Genomic DNA, 23,914 nt, shown 5'->3' with positions numbered 1-23,914 from the left:
TTCATTACAAAAACATCTTAACATTCTCATATAAACCATTTTGTACAAATTTTCGATCTTAAGCTGCTAGTAGTTACAATTTGAAGACCCATGAAAGAAAATCAAAATGAAGTTCACCATCCTCGTAAAGACTTCTACTTACAAAAAAAGGAGAATGGTATCTAATCACACCTGCAATTCCAAATCAGTCCTCTATTATTATTTGGATACAAGATGATAATACTTTTTACACATGACAGATCCGGTTGACATTTACATATTCATCAACAGAACATATTTACAATCAAGATAAAATTTGATCTCTTCCTCTAGACTCGAAGATCCAAAAATTTACTTTTGTCCGTGCGTGTTGTATGAAGACTCGGTTATGTTTTGAACTGAATCTAATATTAAAACTTGTGTGGTGTGAGGAGAGGATCTATGCCAGGGCAGGGATGCTGCAATTTCGCCTATCCCTATCAAGGCAATCAAATCCCTCAATTCTCACGGCAGGATTGTTACCAAAATTAGCTCGAACACAGCCTCCCTTCCTTGCTGAGGAAGAGGGAGATGGTGGGAGACCTGATGCAGTCGGAACCACCACCCACGACTGCGGTGAGAGCGGAGAAAAAGTCTCATCCCCAAATCGAGCATCCTGAATCAAAGGGTTAGTTGTTCTGCTAGGCGGCGACCCGCAGAAAAATGGTGGCGAGGAGGCTGCCACTGGCCACGAGTGCTCTACATCAAAATCACCATCCTGGAAAACCATCAACAAACAAAATCAATTAAATCTGAGCACAACCTTCATCACTAATCAACAAATTAACCTAAACCACACGACTCACAACAGAAGAGAAAAATAAAATAAAAAAACATTAAAGAACAATATCTACCTTGGTGAGTATGTTGTCCAGAGGATTTGAACCAGAGGAGTTTGAATCACATGGCTCGACCTGGCAACTGCACAGAAACAAAGTATGCAAAGTTTATTAATAATAGAAATAATATTTGGAAATAGAATAAGGAGAAGAACGGAAAGCAGTTATACCTGAGATGCCATCGGAAGTTTCTAGCAGGGTGATCGTTGACGGGAAAGTTGAAGAGGCCGAGGCGGCGGGGCTTGGGGCAAACCACGCTAATCTCATCGTGAGATGGAACGACCGCGTTTTGGATGGCAAACTGCTTCATCTTCCTCCTCCGATTTCTATCTATGTATTTAATCAACAACTAAAACCTGCTCCACACCTATAGACGTAGAAAAGGACAAAATAATTAGAACAGACATCGAACGAAAACTCAAAAGCCGAAAGCAATAAACAAATCAAGCCTGTCAAACCAAATTCGGTAATATATTAAACGGATCCTACAAGCACATGTAACTATTCCAACAACTGAAGGTTGAGATCTAGTAAAAAATTGAAAAACTCAACAACAAAAGTAAATTATAATCACGCGTTGAGTTTCTGAAATCTCAATCACCTAGCTCCTACCATAGCTATACACCTCACCTACAGATCTAACTAAAACAATACAATTACCGGCGTGATTTATTTATGCAAATTGAAAATCGAGCGAGATCTGGAAAAGGAAAGTGCTGGTTTACGATAATTAAAAATAAATTTGAATTTGAAAGACAGGAATTACAGATATTGAAAGAAAAAAATAAGGAGAGAAGGTTAACGTTTGGGAGCAGAGAGATCGAAGAAAGTAGTGATAGTAGAAGCAGTACCTGTGAGGTGAGGTGAGGGTTTGATTAACTAACTGTACAGAGGTTGTGAAGAAAAGAGAGGAATTGAATTGAAAGAAGAAGTTGGTGAGAGAAGGAGACAGAGAAAAGTGAGGGTGAGGGATGAAGAAGATTGAAGTATGGTTGCAACCACACTTCCTTTATATTTATCTTATATATATAATTTATTTTAAGGGAGATTTTTATTTTAATATTGTATGGTTAATTCATGCGGGCGGTGCCTCCCGCGATAAATCACATCGATTTTGGCACCCTCAAACCCATTCTCTTTCTTCTACAGTAAAATCATACTTTTATGGGTATCCATGAATCATGAATAATTTATCAGGTTAAAATATTAAATACGATACTATGATGTGAAAATATCTTAAATATCAAGCCATCCCTTGGGAATGAGAATGAGTCTTGTATGGTGTAGCTTTGTGCAACGCACAACGTTCAACCTCCTCCCTACACGTGGCACCCTCTCCACTTCTAGGACCCAAGGTCGGCAAATTCGTACTTTCAAGGGGCCGCTCCTACCATTCACTATTTTTTTTTTTTACTTTCATCTTTCTCTTACCACTGGATTAAGACTACATCAATCAACATTAATCAAAATAAATAAATAAACCTTTCTCTCTAACGATGTTTTTCAAACTTATTTCTGTTTTCTCTCTTCTTTCTTACAGGATTAAAACTAGTTATTCTCTCTCTCTTTAAAATGCTTTTGTCAGCTTTCATTTTCTTTTTAACCTTTCTGACTCTTACTTCCTATAACCTCCTTTTTCATACGTATTCAAATAACTTATTTTAATTACTTTCCCGTTACCTATCTGAAACCATGTCACATCTACCTTTCCTTCATGTAATTGTTTCTTTTTATAAGATCAATGATCATACATATATATTTGTTTTAACATTTTTGTTAGTCCTGTCTTTCTTCTATGGCTTCTAATAGTCGTTATCATCTGATGTAACCAGATGCACACCCAATACCATAGAGTATCGCCTAGAAACACCCATCTCACTTTATATTTTCAGAAAATATTTCTTTTTCAAAATCCAAAGACAAAATTATTGCAGTGATAAATTCCGTTTTCTTAAAATATTAAATATTTTCTATGTGCGAAGATCTTGAGATCAAACATCTAATCCAATATTTGGAACAGAAAATAGTTTCCGAGATCATGTTCCTTCATGTTAATCTCACTTGATATATCTTTGCATTAATTTGGCTCTTTAAGGTCGGTGTAATAGCTATTACATTTTCGTTTGGTATATATCAATTTAATTATTTTATTTTTAATCATTTAATTGGGCTGTCGTTAGAAAACTTCTACCAAGCGAAGATATAATTTCCACCATGTCAATCTCCCTTGATAATCTTGACCCGGAAGGTCAACCATTTTGCTTTTACTAAAAGTCTATTATGTTTTCGTTTTGTATACGGTAATCTTTTATTATTATTTTTTTATTAATGATTTGATAGATATCAAAGACATTGAAAAACAAAATCAAATCAAGAAAATAAATAAGATAATTAGCATATAAAAGTTAGGTTCGACGGAGTAAAAGAGTGAAAAGAGATATGTTGGAGACAAGTACGATTGAAGACAATAATTAAGAAAAAATATTGTTAATATATTAAGAAAAGTTTGATCGAGAGGGAGATCGAGAGAAATTTGATCGAGATAGAAGGACGTTAAGAAAAACTTGATCGAGATAAAAGGATATCTAAAAAATGGCATTCGAAATAAAAATTGAAGCTATTAATTGAGATTCATATAAAAAGAGAGTCAAGTAATTTGAAGATATTTGCAACTATAATTCATAATATAAATAAATTGATCATTAATTTCATTCTTGTAGTGGATGTATAAGCACTTGAAACAATTTAAATAAGATTGAAAAACATAAATTTGCTGATCCGCTAAAAAAAACTCATATCAAGTTAATTTGGTTTAATAATTAACATTGATAATAACATCAAACCAAATTTATCCAGAAAATTAAATTTATTATTAACAAATTTATATACACTTAGAAGATTTTTTCACTTAAAATTCCTTTGACAAAGCTGTCAATTTATATAACCATACTTAATTTATTACACATCAATTTTAAAGAAAAAGTACACACCAATGAATTACCGTCAAGTATCATTCTTTTTAAATGTTTATTTACGATAGTTTAATTTGAATCTTATTCTTTTAAATTCTGTTGATAATAGAAATGTTTTCAAAGATGGGGAGGGCATGTTTGTAGAAAAGAAAACCTAAAAGTCAAAGAACAGAAAGAATGTTAGGGGTGGACAGATGATGAGAAAACAGTGAGAAATTGAAAGAAGAAAGAAATATCGAAATAAGTCGAAGATGATGGAAAGAAATGGAATAAAGATAAGCAGATATGGTGACGCAGTGACCTTTTAGGCATTCGAATTTTGACCCTCAAGCTGACCCCAAAACATGTGCCATCTACATAAAATGCAAATCCTAGTTAATGGATGAACGTATTTGATGCAATTTGATTACGATTTTGTCAGCGAATTCATCCTGATATCTCAGTTTTTGGGCAAATGACATGTCACCAAAAAATGAATAAAAAAAAGAACTTGCAAATATTAAAGAAGAAGAAGACGAAGACATATTGATGAAGAAGTGAAATAATTGTAGACAAACCGAAAGACATATCTTTTCTTGCATCTACGCTTCCAAAGCAGTGGGACACACAACACAATACTCCATTCTGGTAAAGAAGTGCAATCATATTCTCTATTAACTGTGTCCAGATTTTGCAAATTATTCTCATTTCAAACCTTAATTATCGGTAAAGTTTATTTGATATGATTCTTTTACTAAAAATTTAAAAAGAAAAGTCCCTTTGACGTGATTTACCTTCTGTCATCAACATATTCTTTATTAATTTATTAATTATATGAAAAGCAGGTGAGGGTGTCCAAGTTAGGCTTACGATCTGGTGAAAAGGACAATTTCGGTTTGAAAGGATTGGCACGCGTTGGTCCCAAAATCAAGTTGGTGTTCACACAACACAACCACCATGTGTTGCCTTTGCTTTTCGCAGTGGCTTTTAAGAGGAATAGATCCAAAATCAACACTAATGGGGAAGCATTATAAACGATGCCCATGCTTAGCATTACAGAATCATTTTGTTGACGTAAGTAAGCTCGTCAAAAAAAAAAAAAAAAAACTAGTGCGTGTCTTAGAGTCAACAATAATATTTTATTTTCACGTGCTTGACATCCACTCGACATAGGGTAAGCGAACAATGATTTGACATCAAATTGCTAAATTTTGTTACAATTTTCTATAATGAAAGAAGAAAAAAAAAATGAATGGGTCCTCCATCATAAGAGGATTACATTGTTTGTTTAACAAGCAAAATCAATGAAAGCTGTAAAACAACCAAGAGAAGAGGTTTTAAGAAAGAGACGTAGCTTTTGCTTTTCTGAGATAATAGGGTAGGAGAAAAAGGATGGAAAAGAAAGGATACAAGAGGAAAGATTTGAATTTGGAGAGGTTATTAACGATCTTTGTGATGAAAGGATTGTGAACCATAGGTTTATCTTTCTCCTGTGAAAGAATGGGAAAGGTAGGGTGATATTGAAAGCTTGACCTATTATTTCTTATAAATCCATGAGTTTTGTAGCATGATTAATTATATGCTTTTAGATATAATATTTTTTGTCTGAAATGTAGCATAATTAATTAAGATTTTTGTAAAATTAATTTTGTAGGTCATCTTAAACATTAAAAATTCTTGTCTTCGTTTCCTTTTTCATTAAACATATAATTATTAAAAATTCTACCCTTTTGCTTTTTCTTTCTTCATTCCCATTTATTTTCCACACCATCCAAACAAAACAAAGCATTAATTGTATACAACCATATTTCACAAGTTGTAAGGTTTTGTTTGTATAAGCCACAAGAGAAAGGAAAAGGAAAGTGGAAACAGGAGAGGGGATGAGGAAGTCGAAGGTTATCTAGTTTTGGAAGACATTTTGTTGTCAAATGCCATGGTCAACGAAGTAGTTGCTCCGTAACGTATTGGGTTGGATATAACTGTAAATGGAAGTATTTGCAGGGCCAAGAACTTTCAATATCCACCCGAAATAATAAACTAGAAAAATGTCTTTACCAATTACAACTCTTATGATCACCTCATAACAAAACTAAACACGCAAGAGATTTCCACAAAAAATGGCAAACCAGAATTTACATTTTCTTAAGCTTTTTTTTTCTTTTTTCAAAACATTTTCTGATGATGGTTGAACAAAATGTTACAAGGTATACAACAATAAACATCGTTTGGAACCAGAACAAGAAAACATTTAAATGCAGAAAGAAGAATGAATTAATGCCTTAAGGTAACACAACAGCTTAATGAACTCTGAACATCTACAAATATGTGAGGTGGTTCCTAAAGAAATCAATCTGCAACTCTCTCGAAGATTTCTAAAATGTGATGACACAGAAATGGTTCAAGTTCAAGCAGAGGCTGCTTCGGTTGCAGCTGCAGCGCGCTTCTTGGCAAAGTATTCTTCAGCGCGAGCAAGGTTTTTAGCAACTGATGGCTTAACCCATTTCTTGCGGCCAGGAAGCAAGGTGAGAGAACATCCAGCACTCTCAAGTTTCTCCTTCGCTGCTGTGGAAAAGGCACGGGCTTTTAACGTCAATTTCTTGCTCAGTTCTCCTTCACCCAATATCTGAAACCAACAGGCACAATAAATTTTGTTTTGATCAAATTTTAAGGCCTTCGGAGTTTGAATGATGCATTGGATGGGTAAATAAAATTAAAAGGCTGGCTTAAACATACTACACTATCTGGTTTATAGTTGTACAGAAACCAATTTTTTGCAAAGATTTCCTGCGTGTCTGGGAAACCAGAAATGCATTTATACAGAATGAATACAGTAAAATTTAATCAACAGATGCATACAACATTTGCCAGAGCGAACTAAAGTTTCAACCATTAAATATAAGTAAGTATCCTCTCATGTTCAAGAATCATTTCAATCAGTATCCTTCCATTTCAAAAGCTTGTTGAAATAAATGTCAATGTAGAGTGCAGTTTGTTTACCCAAATATTCATTTTCTTTTGGTAAAAGAATTATCATTTAAAGATTCTAGTACACTGATGGGCATGTCTTTACATCTCATTGCTTATCCCACAAAGATTACTTACATCAGAAGAATGAGTCTAGCATTTGGCCTCTGGAATAAAGATATGGAAAAGACTATCACCTTTTATTGTACGAAAAACAAAAGGAATACCATAAAGATATGGAAAAAGGACATAAATAAATGACTGAATATTTTTGCCTCCTGAACTGTAGGCTGCAAAGTAGTTATTGCTTGAAAAATCATCATAGGTATGTTTTTAAAGGGAGTACTGACAATCTGAAAAGCAAACCCACTGACCATAACCTAATTTATCCATGATGGATAAAAGAAATGGTCTAATAGAAGATTCACAATACGAATAGATAAGTATACGTAATATTTGGTGCTCGGAACAAAGAATTTACAGCTTCAAACCACTGACACATCCACCTATATATCATATGTTTGATCTTACACGCATTTCAGACATACCAAAAGGTGCAGATAAAATAAAATAACAAACTAAGAAGAAAGAACATCTAAAGATTAACAGAAAGTAATTTCATTCACAGCAAAGCAGGGGACTCTAAAGAATTGATCTCCATGGTAGCTGGTGTTACTGCTAGGAAACTAGCATCCTCATTTACTTTTAAAATTTAATCATTCATAATACCTCGACACATCCAGAAAATGATCATGAAGAAGTATGATTTAAGACAACAGCTAAGGAAGAAATTTAGATGTCATTAAATCAAGAAGTAAATTGTACCTTCAAAGGAAGTCTCCTTTCTCTTCCTGATGGTTTAATCACACCTTTAGCCTTCAGTGACTCCAGAGACACCTCTTCCCCTTCCTTAAATTTAGCATCTTCTATGTCTCTCAGATTTACATGGACATATTTGGGCAATCCAGCATGCATACCTTAATATAGGACAAAGGAAAAGAAAAAAAAAAGGCATAAAAGAATAGCTCCGAAAGAGATAAATGCACAAGCATTGACTAAACAAGTTAAGAGAGGATATAAAGAAAAGAAGAAATACACAAGAATGCAAAACCACACAATGCCTACTTTTTATTGGTTAACTTTATTGGAAACTATATAATCATATATGAAATAAATTAAATAAGTGAGACGCACACAGTACTGTGACTTATAATAAATTTCAGCTAATAGTGTGTTCAAAAGAGCATGTTGCTAATATTTTTCAATATACAACATCTGAGATGAAAGGGGACATAATTAGTAAAGAAGTGTGACATAACAACATCTGAGGAAAGGAAACTAAGATGCTAGAGATTGATCGCAACCAAAATGCAACGATTCCCTTCCTACAATAATCACCATTTTGGGCTCTTGTTTCCTCCGAGTGCTTCTTCAAATAGAGAAATTCATCGTGTCAAGTCCCACAATATATATACCCCGTCTCTAGGGTGGATAACAGCTTGACGACTTACCAAATACGATGTAGCAACAATTTGTAACCAAACTGCCCACTAATATATAACACTTTACACTACAACTTTTGACTTCAATTGTAAAAGTCACTTAATGAAAAAAAATAAGAAAAGGGCAATAAGAGATTGGTCATGAAGGTATCGTAATGGAATTAAAGTAAACTTATGGGCAACAATACCAGGACTAGAGCCTAACACACAACAATACACACAAGTAAAAGTAAACTAAGGTATAATTCAGTCACAATTTTCTCATCTGCATCAAGGGATTGCAACAATCATCTAACTTGCAGTTTTGAAAGTAATGCTTTTTATTTTACTACCGATAATGATAGAATCGCCAATTAATTGTGGCATTACCTCCTGCAATTCCTCTGAGTTTGGGGATTCGTCGATAAAGGGGCATCTGGCCACCTTCGAAACCCTTCCTAACTCCAGGCCCAGATCGAGATTTCTGACCCCTCATCCCAAAACCACAACTTGCTCCTTGCCCAGCCGATATTCCTCTACCCTTTCTCTTTGCCCTCGGCCTCGAACCCGGTTGGGGCCCCAAATTGTCTAGCCGAAACCGAACGCCAACCATGGGCGTTGCCACCGGGGCAGAGGTAGACTTGTAACGCGCGAAAACGATGGGTCTTGCTCGCTGAATCTTCACACATGGTTTTGCGACTAAGGTTTTTACTGTTCCCTGCAATGCCCAAATGGTTGAGAAGAAATAGAGAAGAAGAAGAAGATTCTTATTTTTTTGGAGGGAAATGAAAAACCTTGAAAGGAGTAGACAGCTGCGGTGACCATGAAAGTGGAATGAGAAGAGCAGTGGCCATTGCTGTGATGATAGACTCAGATAGATGACACGATAACTCCACAAAGAAACTTCAAATAACGGATAGGATAAGTTTTTCCATTATTCTTTTATTAGAAAAAAATATATCAACTTATTCATTTACTGTACGTGACACTATTGTACAGAAATTATTCAACAAATTTGATAAATAATTGGCTTAATTTATTAAGTTTTAAATTCATGGTAAATTTAAGAATGAATTTTTATTAATTTTTTATCTATTAAATACCCAAAAATTTTATATATTATTTAAGTGTAAAAATTTCACTAATGAGACGATATGATTATTTACTCCTCCACATTATTTAACTTTCATCACATTATTTAACACCACAAAAATTTAATTCAAACTGAACTAAAAATATATAAATTTATCAAAAATTTAAATTTTAATTAAGATTAAATAATTTTCATAAACACTATTAATTAAAAACTAAGTAGTACCTCGGTTTAAAGGAAAACTAAATTGGTACCACAAAGAGTTGATAGCATAAATCTTTATAACTTTTCATTATTCTTAAAATAAAAAGCTAACTATATTTTCTTTTATCAGCAAATAATTAATAAAAAATAAAATAGAGTCACTGTGTCACTCTAACTCTTATACACAAGCATTGTATATTTTGTTATACTACTCAAATAACCTAAACAAAATTCACTACAACAAGTAATACAAGAAACCTATACAACTAAAGAAAATTATGTTCCTGTCATTCTATATCTAGATGTCATCTCATTTTCTTTGTATTTATGTTTGATTTATTAATTGTGTGAATTCCTCAAATTGAACCAATTTTCACTGGAACCAATTCATTCTCCATTCTATTTTTTATTCCTAGTCGTTGGTAGTCCATTCATCAAACTTTCTTATTGTTTTATCTTTAGTAATTGAGTTTCCATATACTCTAGTAAACTTGCTATATAAAATGATCCTATCCATGTATCCTCTAAAAACTTAATCCTAAATCTTGACCTACTTTTCTTTGTAGGTTTTGATGAAAACATTTTCCTTCCTCTCACTCTCTACATACATCACATAAGTCCTTCCATTATATTGATGTATAATGTTTTCTATTATTTTGTATTAGCCTTTCTAAAATCCATATTTTAGTTATAGAATATTCTTCCACAATCTCTCTTCACTTGTCTCTAATATCCACTTTTATCTGGCTGATTATAATGTTATAATTAATTAAAATGTTATAAAAAACAATTGTAACGTGTAATAAAAGTTAGACATTAACTGAAATTATGATATTTAAAGAATTCACTAGATTAAAAAAATTATAATATGTTTATATTTCAATTTTTTTTTGTTTGGGATGACTAAGAAAGGAATAATATGCTACTTTTAAATAGTATTATTAAGGAATTTTGCTAGTATTTAGGTAGATGGAAAAGATATAATACAATAATATAATACAAATAATGATAAAAGAATTTTTTATATGAACGAGCTTTGGAATGTTCATTCAAAATTCACTCATTTGAGGTTGGTTTTTTAATGGAAGAAAAATGACAATAAAGGTGTCAAATAACTATATTAGTCAAAATAGTATAAATTTTAAGACTTATTGAAATTAGTTTGATTTTTGAAAAGGTTATGAAAGTAAACAAATTGAGTTAAGCACGCTTTTATTTTCATAAATATTTATTGTGTACACACAGGCACTATTGTGTTTATGTATACGCATTTTATAAATATGAATGATGATATATTAGTAGGTGATAATAGTCTAATATTAAATTAATATATAAAATAAATTTATATTTATCTATAATAATATATAAAAATTTGTTGATTATTTTAAAATATATAGACGTGTCCAACTCAATATTTTGAAGGATGGTGATATACAAATATTATATATTTTTAGTCTACACCTCTCCAATAGTAATGAAAGAAAATTTGTTATTAAATATAAAATAAATTGAGATGAATAGATAAATTAATTGTTGATGAATAAAAAAAAAAGAAAAAAAGATCAATAGTTTTATAGAAAATAAGTAAAAATAACCGTTAATTTTAAAAGATTTAATAAATAATTATATTGTAAAGGATAGAACTGATATTATGAAATGTGGACACAAAAGAGAAGATTTATCGTTATAGATTAATGAAATTGGATTTAGAAATGTGATTTTATTACTTACTCATGAAAATGTTACAATTAAAATACAATTTTATCGAAGTAATATAAAAAATTTAGAATATTTTTTGAATTTTAGATTGGACATTTTAAAATACAAAAATCTGTACACTAAAGTTTATATTTTGAAATAAAAAACAAAAAATACATTTCAAATTATATATTTTTATGTATAAATTTTTCTGAATGTGTGAGAAGAAATTTATTTTCAGGAAGAAACTTTACCGAATTTATCGGTCCATTTTACAATAAAAAAATTTACATCCATAATTTTTAAAATTATATATTTTAAAATATAAAATTTACATTTTGAATGATATAATTTAAAATATAAAATTTCATGATGTTGCAAGAACAGATTTATAGGGTTTAGGAAGAAACTGTCCTGAATTTATCGGTCAATTTTACAATGACATAATTTGGACCCATATTTTTCACTACTGGACCTTGATCTGTTTATAAGCCAAGCCATTGATCCAATTAAGGTCTGAAGTTTTTGGGCTTGTCTAATTTTGTATGTGCGGGCTCCTTATTATTACTGCGATTTAATCCCAGCACTGTCTAGACCATAGAAAACCGCGTCCAGCTTCAAGGCTCGGGCAAAGTAGCAGTTAATAAACACTGAGCAAAGGCATTTATTACACACTGACACGTGTAAAACGATTTTAAAACATGACAAGATTGGCATGCAAAAGTTATTTTGATACATTACATCAACAACTTTAATATCTTAAATGTTTTACACTTTCTTTTTTGTTACAGAATCAGTCAGACCGTCTTATAGAAACACATATTAACCTCTTCCTGAACAAAACCAAAATGAACCTTAAAGATCTACGAATCCTTTATACTTGAAGAGTTTGCAGGTTCAGTAGGCTTTAAGTTTTGATTGTTATGAGATTTCCATCTGAGAAAATTTTGGAATGTATCATGTTTTTGTAGAACTGTTGTAGGTAGGCGATTGGATATGATATATAGATGGGTCGGGTACGAGTTATAACATGGGTTGTACTATTTCATATTTTGCACGTAGGTTACGTAGTATTATAAAAGAAAATTTCTGTGGCGATATACTAACGCAGATGACATTTAATTACATTTGTTTCTGGTAATAATAATCTGGGAAAAGACAGAGATAAAACCAGCGAGATGCATAGCATACTTAAGTGAGGGCTCTTATGAGGGATTGAAGACGAAAATAAGAGTGTATGAGAATGGGGGGTAACACTAACATAACAGGTTTGGGTGTTGGTTAGTGTGCCATTGGGGGTTGTGCCTGATTATGCTATGTGTAGCTTACTTAGAGCATACCACTTAAGGCTACTTTTCGAAATTGGTCATAGTACTAATTTGAGTGTAAAGATTTGAAGTGGTGCATTGTATAGGCAGCGAAATCAATGCAGAGCTAGGTAGCCAAAATAGAGGCTCGAGAATAGTTTGGGAAGGAAAGAAAGAAAAGATGCCCAACCAAAATCTTGATCAAATACACATGCTTTAGTCTTGTTACTATGTTTAGTCCGGTTTAGTTATTTGTCTGCAGAAATGAGGCCTCTTTAGTTATTTGTAGTTGGTATGGAACTTTATTATAGAGAGCAAGAAATATTATTTAATATGATGAGGTTTGTTCCCGGTTGGGAATGAAGGTAAGCTAGAAGGAAGAAGAAGTGGTAGCATTCTGGTGAAAGTAATAGGAGAAAGAAGCGGGAGTGAATCCAAAAGCATAAAGACATAATGCATGAGGTATACTTTTTGTAAGAAGAGAAAAGGGTGTATATGCAAATGGAAACTGCAAGCTGAAAAATCAAAGTAACTAAACAGGTATTCAATCACAGAAAGTTTGAAGCAGCTGAGCCATGATCTCTCTCTGAATCCCTCATTGTGGCAAGCACAGTACGTAGTCCAGACCTATCTGAGAAGAGTGAACAATAACTAGAGACATCCATTTTCGGGGTCTGCATATATAAGACCAATCACCCTACCATCAATAATTTGGCACTGATTCAATTAGCTGAACCTCTCTGTTATTCATGGAAATTCAATGCTAATAGGGATGCAGACAATTCTCTGATTCGTCTTCTCATCACCACCATCACCACCACTACTGCTACCAAAACAGTCATGTTGGTTCCATCTACTAACTAATTCTTTGCAAGTCACCACTTATTTTCTTTGGAAAAAATCTCTCTTTCTTTACCTCCTCCTCAAAACTCCCAACTCTTTTTTCTTTTCTTTCCTTTTACGTGTCTCAAACCACTCACAGCCTTCAACTAAATTTGCATCATGTATTTAGGTGTTTTAACATTTTTACCATCACAATCCTTTGTCTACCCCTGCAAGGTGGGAACCGACAATGGAACCGAAAATCATCTCAAAATAAGCGGCTAGAACTAGAAGTAGCAAATAACACACTTTCCATGTACACCAAAACAAAACTAAATTTACCTTCGGTACGAGCTACTTATAAGAAAACTACGATAATTAATATCGGAAGTGTTAGGAATTTAAGTTTCACATTAGTTAAAAATGAAAAAGTAGAGCATTATATAAGAATAAAGGTTCATAAATTCATTGTTTTAAGATTTTGGGTTGAGAATGATGTCAATATTTTATGTGATTGAGATAAAGTCTTATTAGTGTCGTATCTTCTCTCTTAATAAAACTTAAATTAAATTCAAATTTGATAGTTTTACTCTTTTATATAATTATTACTTTTTTTTCCATGGAGAAAAGAAAATATGTATAATTTTAACATTGAATACTTATAATATTTTTTTTTATTTGATGTAAAGAAATTATTTAATTAATATTTAAAATAATAAAAAAACAAGTAAAAACATTATATATTATTATGAGTATACTCATTTTCTGATGTGAATGATTGGTATGGAAATGAGATAAATATTTTATAACCATTAAATATCATAATAATAATAGAAATAATTTTAACAATGAGGATGGAATACTCATGGCCATCTTCTCATCTCTATGTATTTAATCATGTTAAGGAAGGATGAATTCCAATCATCTTCCTTTACATCTTCCTTTTAATAACTGTATTATATTGCTAATATATTATATCTCAATCTTTGTTATCTTTCTTAAAATGAGAATTAAAAAAAAAAATTTAAATTAAAAAATGAAATGAAATAATTTTTTATATGATTAGAAATAAATTTCATTTATTAACTACAATGATTTTAGATTTTAGAAATATAAACTATAACAAAAGTTATAAGAAAAACTCGTTAATTTTATAGAGACTCACAAAAATTTACGCTAACCCATTCATTTATAAATTAAAAGCCAGACCATCTTTTTGGACTCCAAATTTTTTAACAGAATAATATACTTAATTTTGCACACACAAATTTTATTCATGATTAATCTACTCATTTATAAATTTCGTTATTTTATATGTTATTTTAAAAGTAAGTAATAATACTTTCGAAACTTTAAACTCCTATAATCAAGCATATTATTTATTATATTATACTAATGTGATTAAATCTGACTTTTGACAATAAATTTGACGCACACGTGTTTAAATTAGAAAGTGAATTTGAAAGAGGAAAAAAAAAGTTAGAAAAAGTAAAGCAAATGGAAAGTGAATGTAATGTTTACGAAAAGTTTGGTATCAGTTTAATTTATATTATAGTTTATTTTAATTTAATTATTTAATTTAATTTATTATTCTGATATTGCAATATAAAGCATATATTGATAAAATTTAAAATTATTTATTAATTTTATTAATTTTTTATTTTAATTATTCATTTTATTATAATTATAAAGTATATTTGTTACTATGCAATTATTATTTATATTTATATATTTCATTTATTTATTATGTTAGAATAAAAAGATAAATATTTTCTTATATTTTATTTAACTCTAATAAAATAGTCTACTTCTCTAATCGATTAAAATTGGAAAAATTAGTAAAACATTTATGGTAGAAAGTTAGCGAGAAAATATTTTTACAACAGAGAGAAGAAAGTCATAGGTGAGAAATTAATTATTTTTTATCATTCTTTGTTTTATTTTTTGGATTTAATTAATTCTCTTTTCTCTTGTTAAAAGTTTTTTTCTCAAAAAGAAACGCACCGGTAGTATGTTTAATTTTAATGACGAATCTTAAACGATAACGTTGGAGGCCGAAATAATATACGCATAAGGTTAACCGTTAAACAAATCTTTTATTATTAAAGTGATACGAGAGAATTACTTCTTTTCTTAAGAAAAGAAAACAAATAAAAAATAAAAATAAAAATGATAAATTTAAATTTAACCATTCTTTTTAAAAGAAAAATATGGGAGAGTGTAAAATCAATATAATTTGTGAAAAATTTAAAAATATAATAAAAAATTAAAAAAAAATATTTTAATAAATACTTTAATTCTTTGTTACATTCAATATTATATTTTATTATTTATTAACATTAAATATTATGTTTTATAAAATAAATAAAAAGATAATTAATTTAATTTCCATCAATTTCTAATATATGTTATATATAATTTAAAAAATTAAAAATAATATATATATATATATATATATATAATATAAAAAAATTAAAAATTGTAAAGAGCCATGGCCATCCGTGCTCCAACGATGTTCTGCCACCGATTGCATGATCAAATGTTACATTAATTGAGTATATTATTGGAAGCTTTACATCTAAAATTTTGTTTTAATCTTTACAATTATTTTTATTCAAATTTTATTTCTTTTACATGGCAAAGTGAATTGGGTTGGTTCACCACGAGGCGGGTTGAAAATAAATGAATCCAACCCGGCTCACTTCGTGGTGAGTCAAAAATTTTACAACCTGACTCAACCCACCACAGGTTGGTGGGTTAAGTGGGTTGACTCACTAACTCACATAAAAAAATATATTTATGTATTTATTTTTAAGTATTCATATATTTAAATAAAGTTTTAAATAATCCATGAGATGACACTCACACAGTAAAATCAAGAACCAATATTTTCATCATGCTCACCACCAATATATGATGAATTATTTCCAATAATGTGTCCATATAGTCCAAGAAAACATGGTTAATATTACATATTTTCTGTCATGTTATTCAACAAAATATAAATCAAAAAACTACACATTCTTGGCATGCTAATTTAAAAAAATATATTTATAAAAGACAGTTGATTGAGTAATTTACTATAAAGATTATAGTATCAACGTATATAACTTGCCAGTGAGTTAAATGGGTCAACACACCATCAACCCGGCTCGAACCCGTTTAACCCGTGGGTTAAGTAAATTGGGTTGAGTTCAACCCACCTTTAAAAAAACTTAATTTTTTTCAACCCAACTCTGACTCGAATCCATGATAAGCAGGATTGACTCACGAGTTAAAACTAATTTTAACATGATTGATGGTGTTACTCGGTGGTGTCACTCATTTATTTTTTTACCTGAGTTCCAGAATCATATATGGCGGGAGTAATGTTTAGACAATAGGGAGTATTAGATATAAATAATGCGTCAATAAAAAGTATTTTTTGTGTACCATATCAATGAAAATACTTATAAACTTTTCATTTTTTTTTCCCATTTCTCTTCACTTTCCATCTTCTTCCGCTTAATCGAAATAATTTTATTATTTACTCTCTTTTATCTTATTTCCATCATCGTTTACTAAATCCTCAAATCTACCCTTTAATCCAAACAATTAACTACTTCTATCGAAAAGTGAGATTTTTTATCTTTTTTTTTTTTTCATGAAGATGACAAGGCATTGTTCAATTTCTCTCATATATGACGAACTGTACAACCCCAATCTTTAGCTGGTTTGGCTAGGTTATAGGCAACAGAGCCATTTCTATACCCAAACAAACAACCCTTGCTCGTTATTAATGTGTGAAGTCCTTTTCTTTTTCCATAACCTAGTCATGCATTTACATTTTATTTTTTAATACAAAATTTATAAGGAAAAAAACTATTTTTTTTAATGACACAGTGAATAAAAAGTTGATAATTTAAATAAAATGCCTAATAAGTCATCGTAAACCTTTGTTAATTTAGTAAAAATACTTATATCTTAATTAACGCTCAAACAAGTTTTAGCGCATTCTGAGAACTGTCTCGACAATTTCGCAGCCCTAATTATAAGCCTGATTCAACTCGCAAATAACCTTTTATTCATGCTACGAATAGTTTAATAAGAAAATGTTATACTATTAACTACCAGTACATTATTTTTATTTAGGTTTTATGATTACTATACAAATTAACAACATTCTATTATATATATCAGTTTATAACTTTTTTAACAATATAAAGGAATAAAATGCCTCAACCTTTTACGTAAACTCCGGATCTATGAGTTAGATAATTTAAAACCTATCTGGGCAAATCAAAGATAATGTATGTCACATTATTAATTAATTGAATGATAATAATTTTGTTTCACTTTGTTATTATTTTCTGTTTGTTATACTCAATTTTGTTATTTGATAGTGTTAATTTTTTTAGGCAATATCAAATACATAAATAAGATTTTGATAACGTAAACACGAAGAAAAATGTAAAAATTGAAGAAGAAACATAATTTAAATTTAATAGGTGCAATAACTTAAATGATGTAAATATTACATAATAGTTATTTTTGGATATATATATATATATATATATATATATATATATATATATATATATATATATATATATATATATATATATATATATATATATATATATATAGGCAATGCTTCCTGATTTTAATTAAAGTTGCTGTCAGTATCTGTGTAAACATTAATTAATCTATCTTTTTAGCCAGGTAAGGCTATTCAAAAAGATACTTCTCAGAATAAAGATGATTGTATGCACATCAAATATTTCTCTCCAGGGTACAACCTAATGACCAAAGGAATCCTTAAACTTTTTCGCATGTTTAGGGGCATTTGTTTATATTTTTTACGACATAAATGCTAATTTGTGATATATATTCCCAATAAATTAATGGCATAGCTACCATTTCATAAAACTAGAAAATAAGAAAAAAAAATCGGAATAAGTAAACCAAAATCATGATGAAACTATATCACACATAAGAAAAAAAATTATTATGAAAAAAAAATTAATAATTTTTTTTATAAAAATTGTTTCATATTTTAAACTTCATATACTAAAAAAAAGGAAAATTATTGTACACATTAAGCATATTACAAAATTTATCATTAGCATTCTAAAAAAAATTTCGACTTTTAAAAGTGTTTGCCGATTTAATATTAATTTTTCTGGGGTGGTTCTACTAGGTATTAGAATCTTCCCTTCATCAAGCACATTAGTCTATTTAGTATTTTTTTTTTAAAAAAATTTCACAAAGAGTTTTTTCAAAAATCAAAAAATTAAAAGTTGTCGCTGAGTTACTATGAGTTCTGCGTACTATTGTGAATATATTTTTTTTCAACAATCAAAACTCGAAGGAAAAATGATCCAAATGCGTGTAAATTATTTGTTGGATTATTTATTTATATTGGTATGCAGTATTTAATGGTGCAGTAGAGGTCAAACTTGACCTAAAAGAGAGAAAATTTGAATTGTTTGTATTGACAGTACAATTATCGGATTTGTAAACTTTAAAGGTTAATTTGGTTTGGTGAAAGAATGATTTGAGTTAATTTGGTTTGAAAATTTTGGTGGTAGAGTGTACTGTTGGTTGGTCTGATGTATGTTTAGAGTTGAAAGGTGTTGAGATTGCATCATTTAAGCGCTACCCCACGCTTCAAATGAATTTGTCAGAAAACTTTTTTACCTCTAATAGATATCACCATAATCTGATTTTGTAGTACCACGATCCGCAACAGGTATTCTTCTCTCCACGTTTTCATCAATAGAATCCAAGAAGACTGTGAGGTTTTGAAGTATGAAGTATGAAGTAGTTTTAACGTTTTATTTGCGTTGGTTGGTCATGGTCTGAACATGGATGCAGTTTGCTAATAATTTGTTTCGTTTTCTCTCCCTAAAAATATAAGTAGTTAAAGGTCTTGGCTTTTGTTTTCCAGTTTACATTATTAAGCAGTACACATAAATGCAATGCACTTTCTGTCGTAATAGGAAAGGTAACAACTTTTCAATTTAAATTTTGACTGCTTGAAGGTGATGAAGACAATTTCCTCTACTGGTTTGTAAGTTTGCCTTGCTAGACTTCTGAACATGGAAGAAATGTTTGTTGGATTTACTGCTTAAATTGGTGAAGGACCACTTTAAAGGTAATCATATATAGACACACACTTGCAAGAAAAAAAATTCAGATAGTTGGGGCGCGTTCATATTGCATGAATCTTTGGGTCCAGGTTTTTAAAAATATGAAATGTGTCTCGCAACATTTTCTTCTTAGTACCAACCAGCTAGTCAAGGCCAGCTGCAGTAGTGTGGTCCATGAATCACCTGATTTTAATGCCTAGCTAGCCCTCTTATTAGGTAGTGTCTTCTTTCTCCTTTATAACCATTTCAGGTGTGGTGGGGAACCTCTCTAACTATTCTTTCTTTTTCCCATTTCACACACATGCTGCTCCAAATCAAGACTCACTCCTTAATTACATTCAACAAAGTTAATCACGTCAATCACCTGCTAAGCATCTGCTTAATTCAAGCTCTTGTTAGAGACTAAGAGTTTGGATCGAAAGAAAATGAAGCTAAAGCGAACAGAGAATATAATGATGAAAATGATGAAAACATAAAGAAATTTGAAATCCATTTGTTCACTTTCTTCATGCACATCTACTGAAAAGGACTATGTATATGTAATCTATGAGATATAGCAACTTTCAAAGAATAAAACAATAAGTGGGGGTCGAGTCTATCCCAACTTAGATTGCAAAAAACCCTAATGATAGATACTGATAGCAACCCTTCGTGGATGCAAGTCTAAGTCCCCTGGGTAGAATTTTACACCCAGAAGGAGGCATTGAGCTATTGTGGACCATACACAACCTGTTCTCAAACATCCCCCTCTTTAAGCACAATAACCACGCTAAAATGTCTACGTACGCTATGCCTTGTCTTGCTTTCTTTCTGGTATAAATGTCATCTTTCATTCTTAGGGCAACCTTTAATGCTCAAAGATTTGTACTATACATTTGATTGCCATCCTTTGTTGGTAAACATTTTCTTTTCGAATATCACTTAATCATTTTTTTCACTCAAATTATTTGAATATTTTTGAACCCTTTCTTTCTCCCCACTTATATACCTAGGGCAAAAATAAAACCAAAACAAAAAAAATAACTATAGGCACAAGCATCATATAATTAAACAATAACCACTATCAACCTCATTTTCTTTCTATCTTTCTTCATTCATTTTTATATTCATTTTTTCCCTTATATATATCAATATCATTTCCCGGTGTATTAAGAATAATTAATACAAAAAAGCAACATGTTTCTGAATCACATATCTAGCCCTTCCTAATTCCCTCTGTCATTTCCCAAGTCTCAACCGAACCAGACGAAGCTAGCTAGCATTTTGCAAAAACCCTGATTAAGCCCCCCACTCCCACTACCACACTCACGCTCTCCTTTTAAAGTCACGAGACCCACTGTCCCATTGTTCATTCAATTTTTTGTGTGGGGGGAGATAAAGAGAGAGAGAGAGAGAGAGTGAGTGGCAGAGGAACTGATAGAGAACTTTCAAAGCTCTTTATCTTCTACCATCACTCAACTAGCCTCTATATTGCAGTCTCAAACTGAAAGTCTAACATATTTTGTAAAAAGCTTTAGTTTTATCCCCCCATCTGAAAGAAAGAGTGTTTGCCTCACATCGTTTTTTTTTCTCCTTTCTCTCTTTCTGTCTGTCTCTCTCTCTGTCGGTACCATGTAGGTCTTCTCCCGCTACTATACCTTCACACCCTTTTCTGATTCACTATCTCCTCCTCTTTCTCCTTCTCTAACCCTTTCACTTTTTTTTTTCTCTCTCTCTTATGGCTTTGTTGTTTCTTTACAGGAGACCGGAAGGAAACCCGTTAGATCTTAACAATTTGCCTGATGAGTTCTCTAGAGATGGCAAACAAGTCCTCGAAGACCATACCTCTTCACCCGGTAACTTGATCATCATACTTGTGCTATCACATACAAGCTAAAACATCAAAGGAACATATTTTTTTCTTTCTATTTTCCGAATTCTGTTTCACTATCGCTCACCGTGGGAAGAAGGATTTCACTTTTCACAGGATACAAAATTTAACACTGCCGTGATTTGTTACCCAGCACTTGGGTATATTCTTTGACTATGAAACAGTGCTCATCAAACTTTCTTTTTTTATTTGATTCTTAGTTTTTGTTCCTTATTCTTTTTCCTCCTATTCTTTAAACTTGCAAGGTAAACATCATGCAATCTGGAAAAGTAAAAAAGAAGAAAATGAAATAGAGAGGGTAGTAGCAGTAGTAGTTTGTCAGCAAAACTAAAAATACTTGTTTTTTTCTTTCTGTGGGCGGTTAATTAATTAAATAATTAATTAAATTTATGTGATGGATTTGGGTAATCGAGAATGGGCTTAAAGGGAAAGAAGGGTGTCATGGAAGTTGCTTTAATTGGATGGTTATGGTTGCAGGTTGCAGGAAAAAGAAAAGCGGCGGGAAGGATGGAAAAGACGAGTGTGGGAAGGTCTACGAGTGTAGATTTTGTTCCCTTAAGTTCTGCAAGTCTCAGGCTCTTGGGGGACACATGAACCGCCACCGCCAAGGCTAGTACCACCTATACTATTACCATTACTAAACACTTTTCTTTTCTTTTTATTTTCTTCCTCTTTACTTTATCCTCTTTCTTTCCACTCTTTAAACTAAACCATTCACTCAACCAAGTCTCTACTGGCCGTTAATGATTTCCTCATCAAAGGTTGTCATTTCAATCACAAAAAGTTGAGTTGTTTTGTTGGATCGCTGAAATTCGAGAGGGCCCCTTTTGTTTTTTCTTCCTTTTTAATTCTTTGTTCTTATTTATTTATCACTATTATTACTTGTTTTGTGATTCTATTCGGCAGAGAGGGAAACGGAGACGCTGAACCAGGCTCGTCAACTGGTCTTTCGCAGTGATCATACCCTTGCTGCACAAGGTGCCCCTCACTTAGGGTATGTATATACATGCACCATTACTTCTTTTTTCTTCTTAAATTTTATCATTTGCTGTTTTTGTCATTTTTTTTTCTAGTTCTTTGGCGTTTGTTGTCTTTCAATTTTAAAGCAGAAGCAAAGGTAGCATGCAGACATAACATTAGGGTACAGAACAGTGTTTGATATTGATAAAATTTACTTTGTGGTAATATATATAGATGCTGCCAACCGATAGGAACGGGTGGTTATCACCCACCAGGAGATCCATCGGCACCTCTAAGATTCCCGAGGTACTTCTCAGGTTCATCATCAACTCACATGCCGCCAGCAGCACCGGCACCGGTAGCTCCACAGCCATACCTGTATGCGTCACCCACAAGGCCAGTGTCTTTTGGGTCATCACACTTCCCTCACCAGCATCCGGTGAATGATTACTATGTGGGTCATGTGATGAGTGGGAGTCACGGACACTATGTGGGAGGAGGAGGAGGGGGAGGAGAGAGCACAAGTAGTTACACATGCATCGGTGCACCGGTAGGACAAGGTGGTGGGTTTGGCAGTGGTGGTGGTGGTGGTGGTAAGGACGGGTCACTGCATAATAATCAGGAGGAAGGGTTGAGTTGGGGAAGGGGGTATCCGGCAGGAGCACAGCATCGTTTGGATCCTCCGTCAGCGATCAATCGGTTTCAAGATGGTTTCTAATGAGATTCTTTCTGTGAAGGGTAGTGTTTTTGGTTTTTGTTATGTGGTATCATAAAGACACGCAATCCAGAGAGAGAGACATTACAAGCTGACACATGGGGTCACCAAGGTGTAGCTAAGCTAGGAAGAAGAGAGAGAGAAAGAGAAAGAGAGGTGGTTTTGGTTTATCTACAGTAACCAGGGACAGCTTTTGAGCTCATCGACACCCTCAGCTACTTTGGCTTGGAGTTGTGGGGTTAATGCCTTCCATTTCTTCTCAACATCGTCTTTTGTATTGCTACCTAGCTAGCTGGGACAACCAGTTAGATATGAACTGAAACTTTCCAAACCCCTTTTTGCATTTCTCACTCCTTCACTTCCTTTTGCATGCCAAATTACAAACACTTCCCTTCTCTAATCTTTTCCTTCACTATACTATACTAATATTTCTCTATTTATCAGTACTTATATATTTATATGTATTTTCTTTTCTCTGTTTAATTTTACGGCAGTTTATTTACCATTTCAAAATTAATTCTCAAAAGCCCCGTCACTCTCTCACTCTTTCTATCCAAACCAAAATTGGGATCTTCTAGTTTCTTGAAATGTTTATAGTCTCAGTGTCACACCATGCTTGCACAATTAGGGTAATAAGGCAGAGAGGTTTTGGACTCTCTTGCCAATAACCATCTTGCTGAATGCTCCTTCAATAGGATATTCAAACGATCAAACCTGTCAAATATACAATTTCTTATTAAAGAAAAACTTTTATCCTACCTCCCAATTTTCACCATATACTGTATTGTAAATAATTTTCTAAAACTTTAAAATACTTATTATTTATTGCAGCAGACAGTGAATGCAGCTATATTTAATTTG

At 31.8% G+C, this 23,914-nt stretch overlaps 2 protein-coding genes and 1 long non-coding RNA gene across 3 annotated transcripts; 1 reads left to right on the top strand and 2 right to left on the bottom strand.

Moving 5' to 3' along the window:
* Positions 1–1,989, bottom strand: LOC114192609. The gene is made up of 4 exons (XM_028082388.1): positions 1,709–1,989; positions 1,028–1,224; positions 873–939; positions 1–736 (listed from the first exon to the last, which is right to left on the bottom strand). The coding sequence occupies exons 2-4, from the start codon at positions 1,165–1,167 to the stop codon at positions 419–421; spliced, it is 525 nt and encodes a 174-aa protein (XP_027938189.1). The 5' UTR covers positions 1,168–1,224; positions 1,709–1,989; the 3' UTR covers positions 1–418.
* A 3,924-nt stretch (positions 1,990–5,913) lies between these two features.
* LOC114189776 (50S ribosomal protein L15, chloroplastic) lies at positions 5,914–9,188 on the bottom strand. Its single transcript, XM_028078463.1, has 4 exons — positions 9,048–9,188; positions 8,644–8,971; positions 7,598–7,749; positions 5,914–6,431 (listed from the first exon to the last, which is right to left on the bottom strand). The coding sequence occupies exons 1-4, from the start codon at positions 9,105–9,107 to the stop codon at positions 6,213–6,215; spliced, it is 759 nt and encodes a 252-aa protein (XP_027934264.1). The 5' UTR covers positions 9,108–9,188; the 3' UTR covers positions 5,914–6,212.
* Positions 9,189–20,697: 11,509 nt separating this feature from the next.
* LOC114192636 lies at positions 20,698–23,482 on the top strand. The gene is made up of 4 exons (XR_003606125.1): positions 20,698–21,121; positions 21,249–21,343; positions 21,856–22,372; positions 22,573–23,482. It is a non-coding gene; the product is annotated as an uncharacterized LOC114192636 (long non-coding RNA).
* The last annotated feature ends 432 nt before the right edge of the window (positions 23,483–23,914 follow it).

Source organism: Vigna unguiculata, chromosome 7 (assembly GCF_004118075.2).
Source record: "Vigna unguiculata cultivar IT97K-499-35 chromosome 7, ASM411807v1, whole genome shotgun sequence".
NCBI lineage: Eukaryota > Viridiplantae > Streptophyta > Magnoliopsida > Fabales > Fabaceae > Vigna > Vigna unguiculata.
Note: the sequence above shows the minus strand (reverse complement) of the source record. Positions and strands in the feature narration are given on the sequence as shown.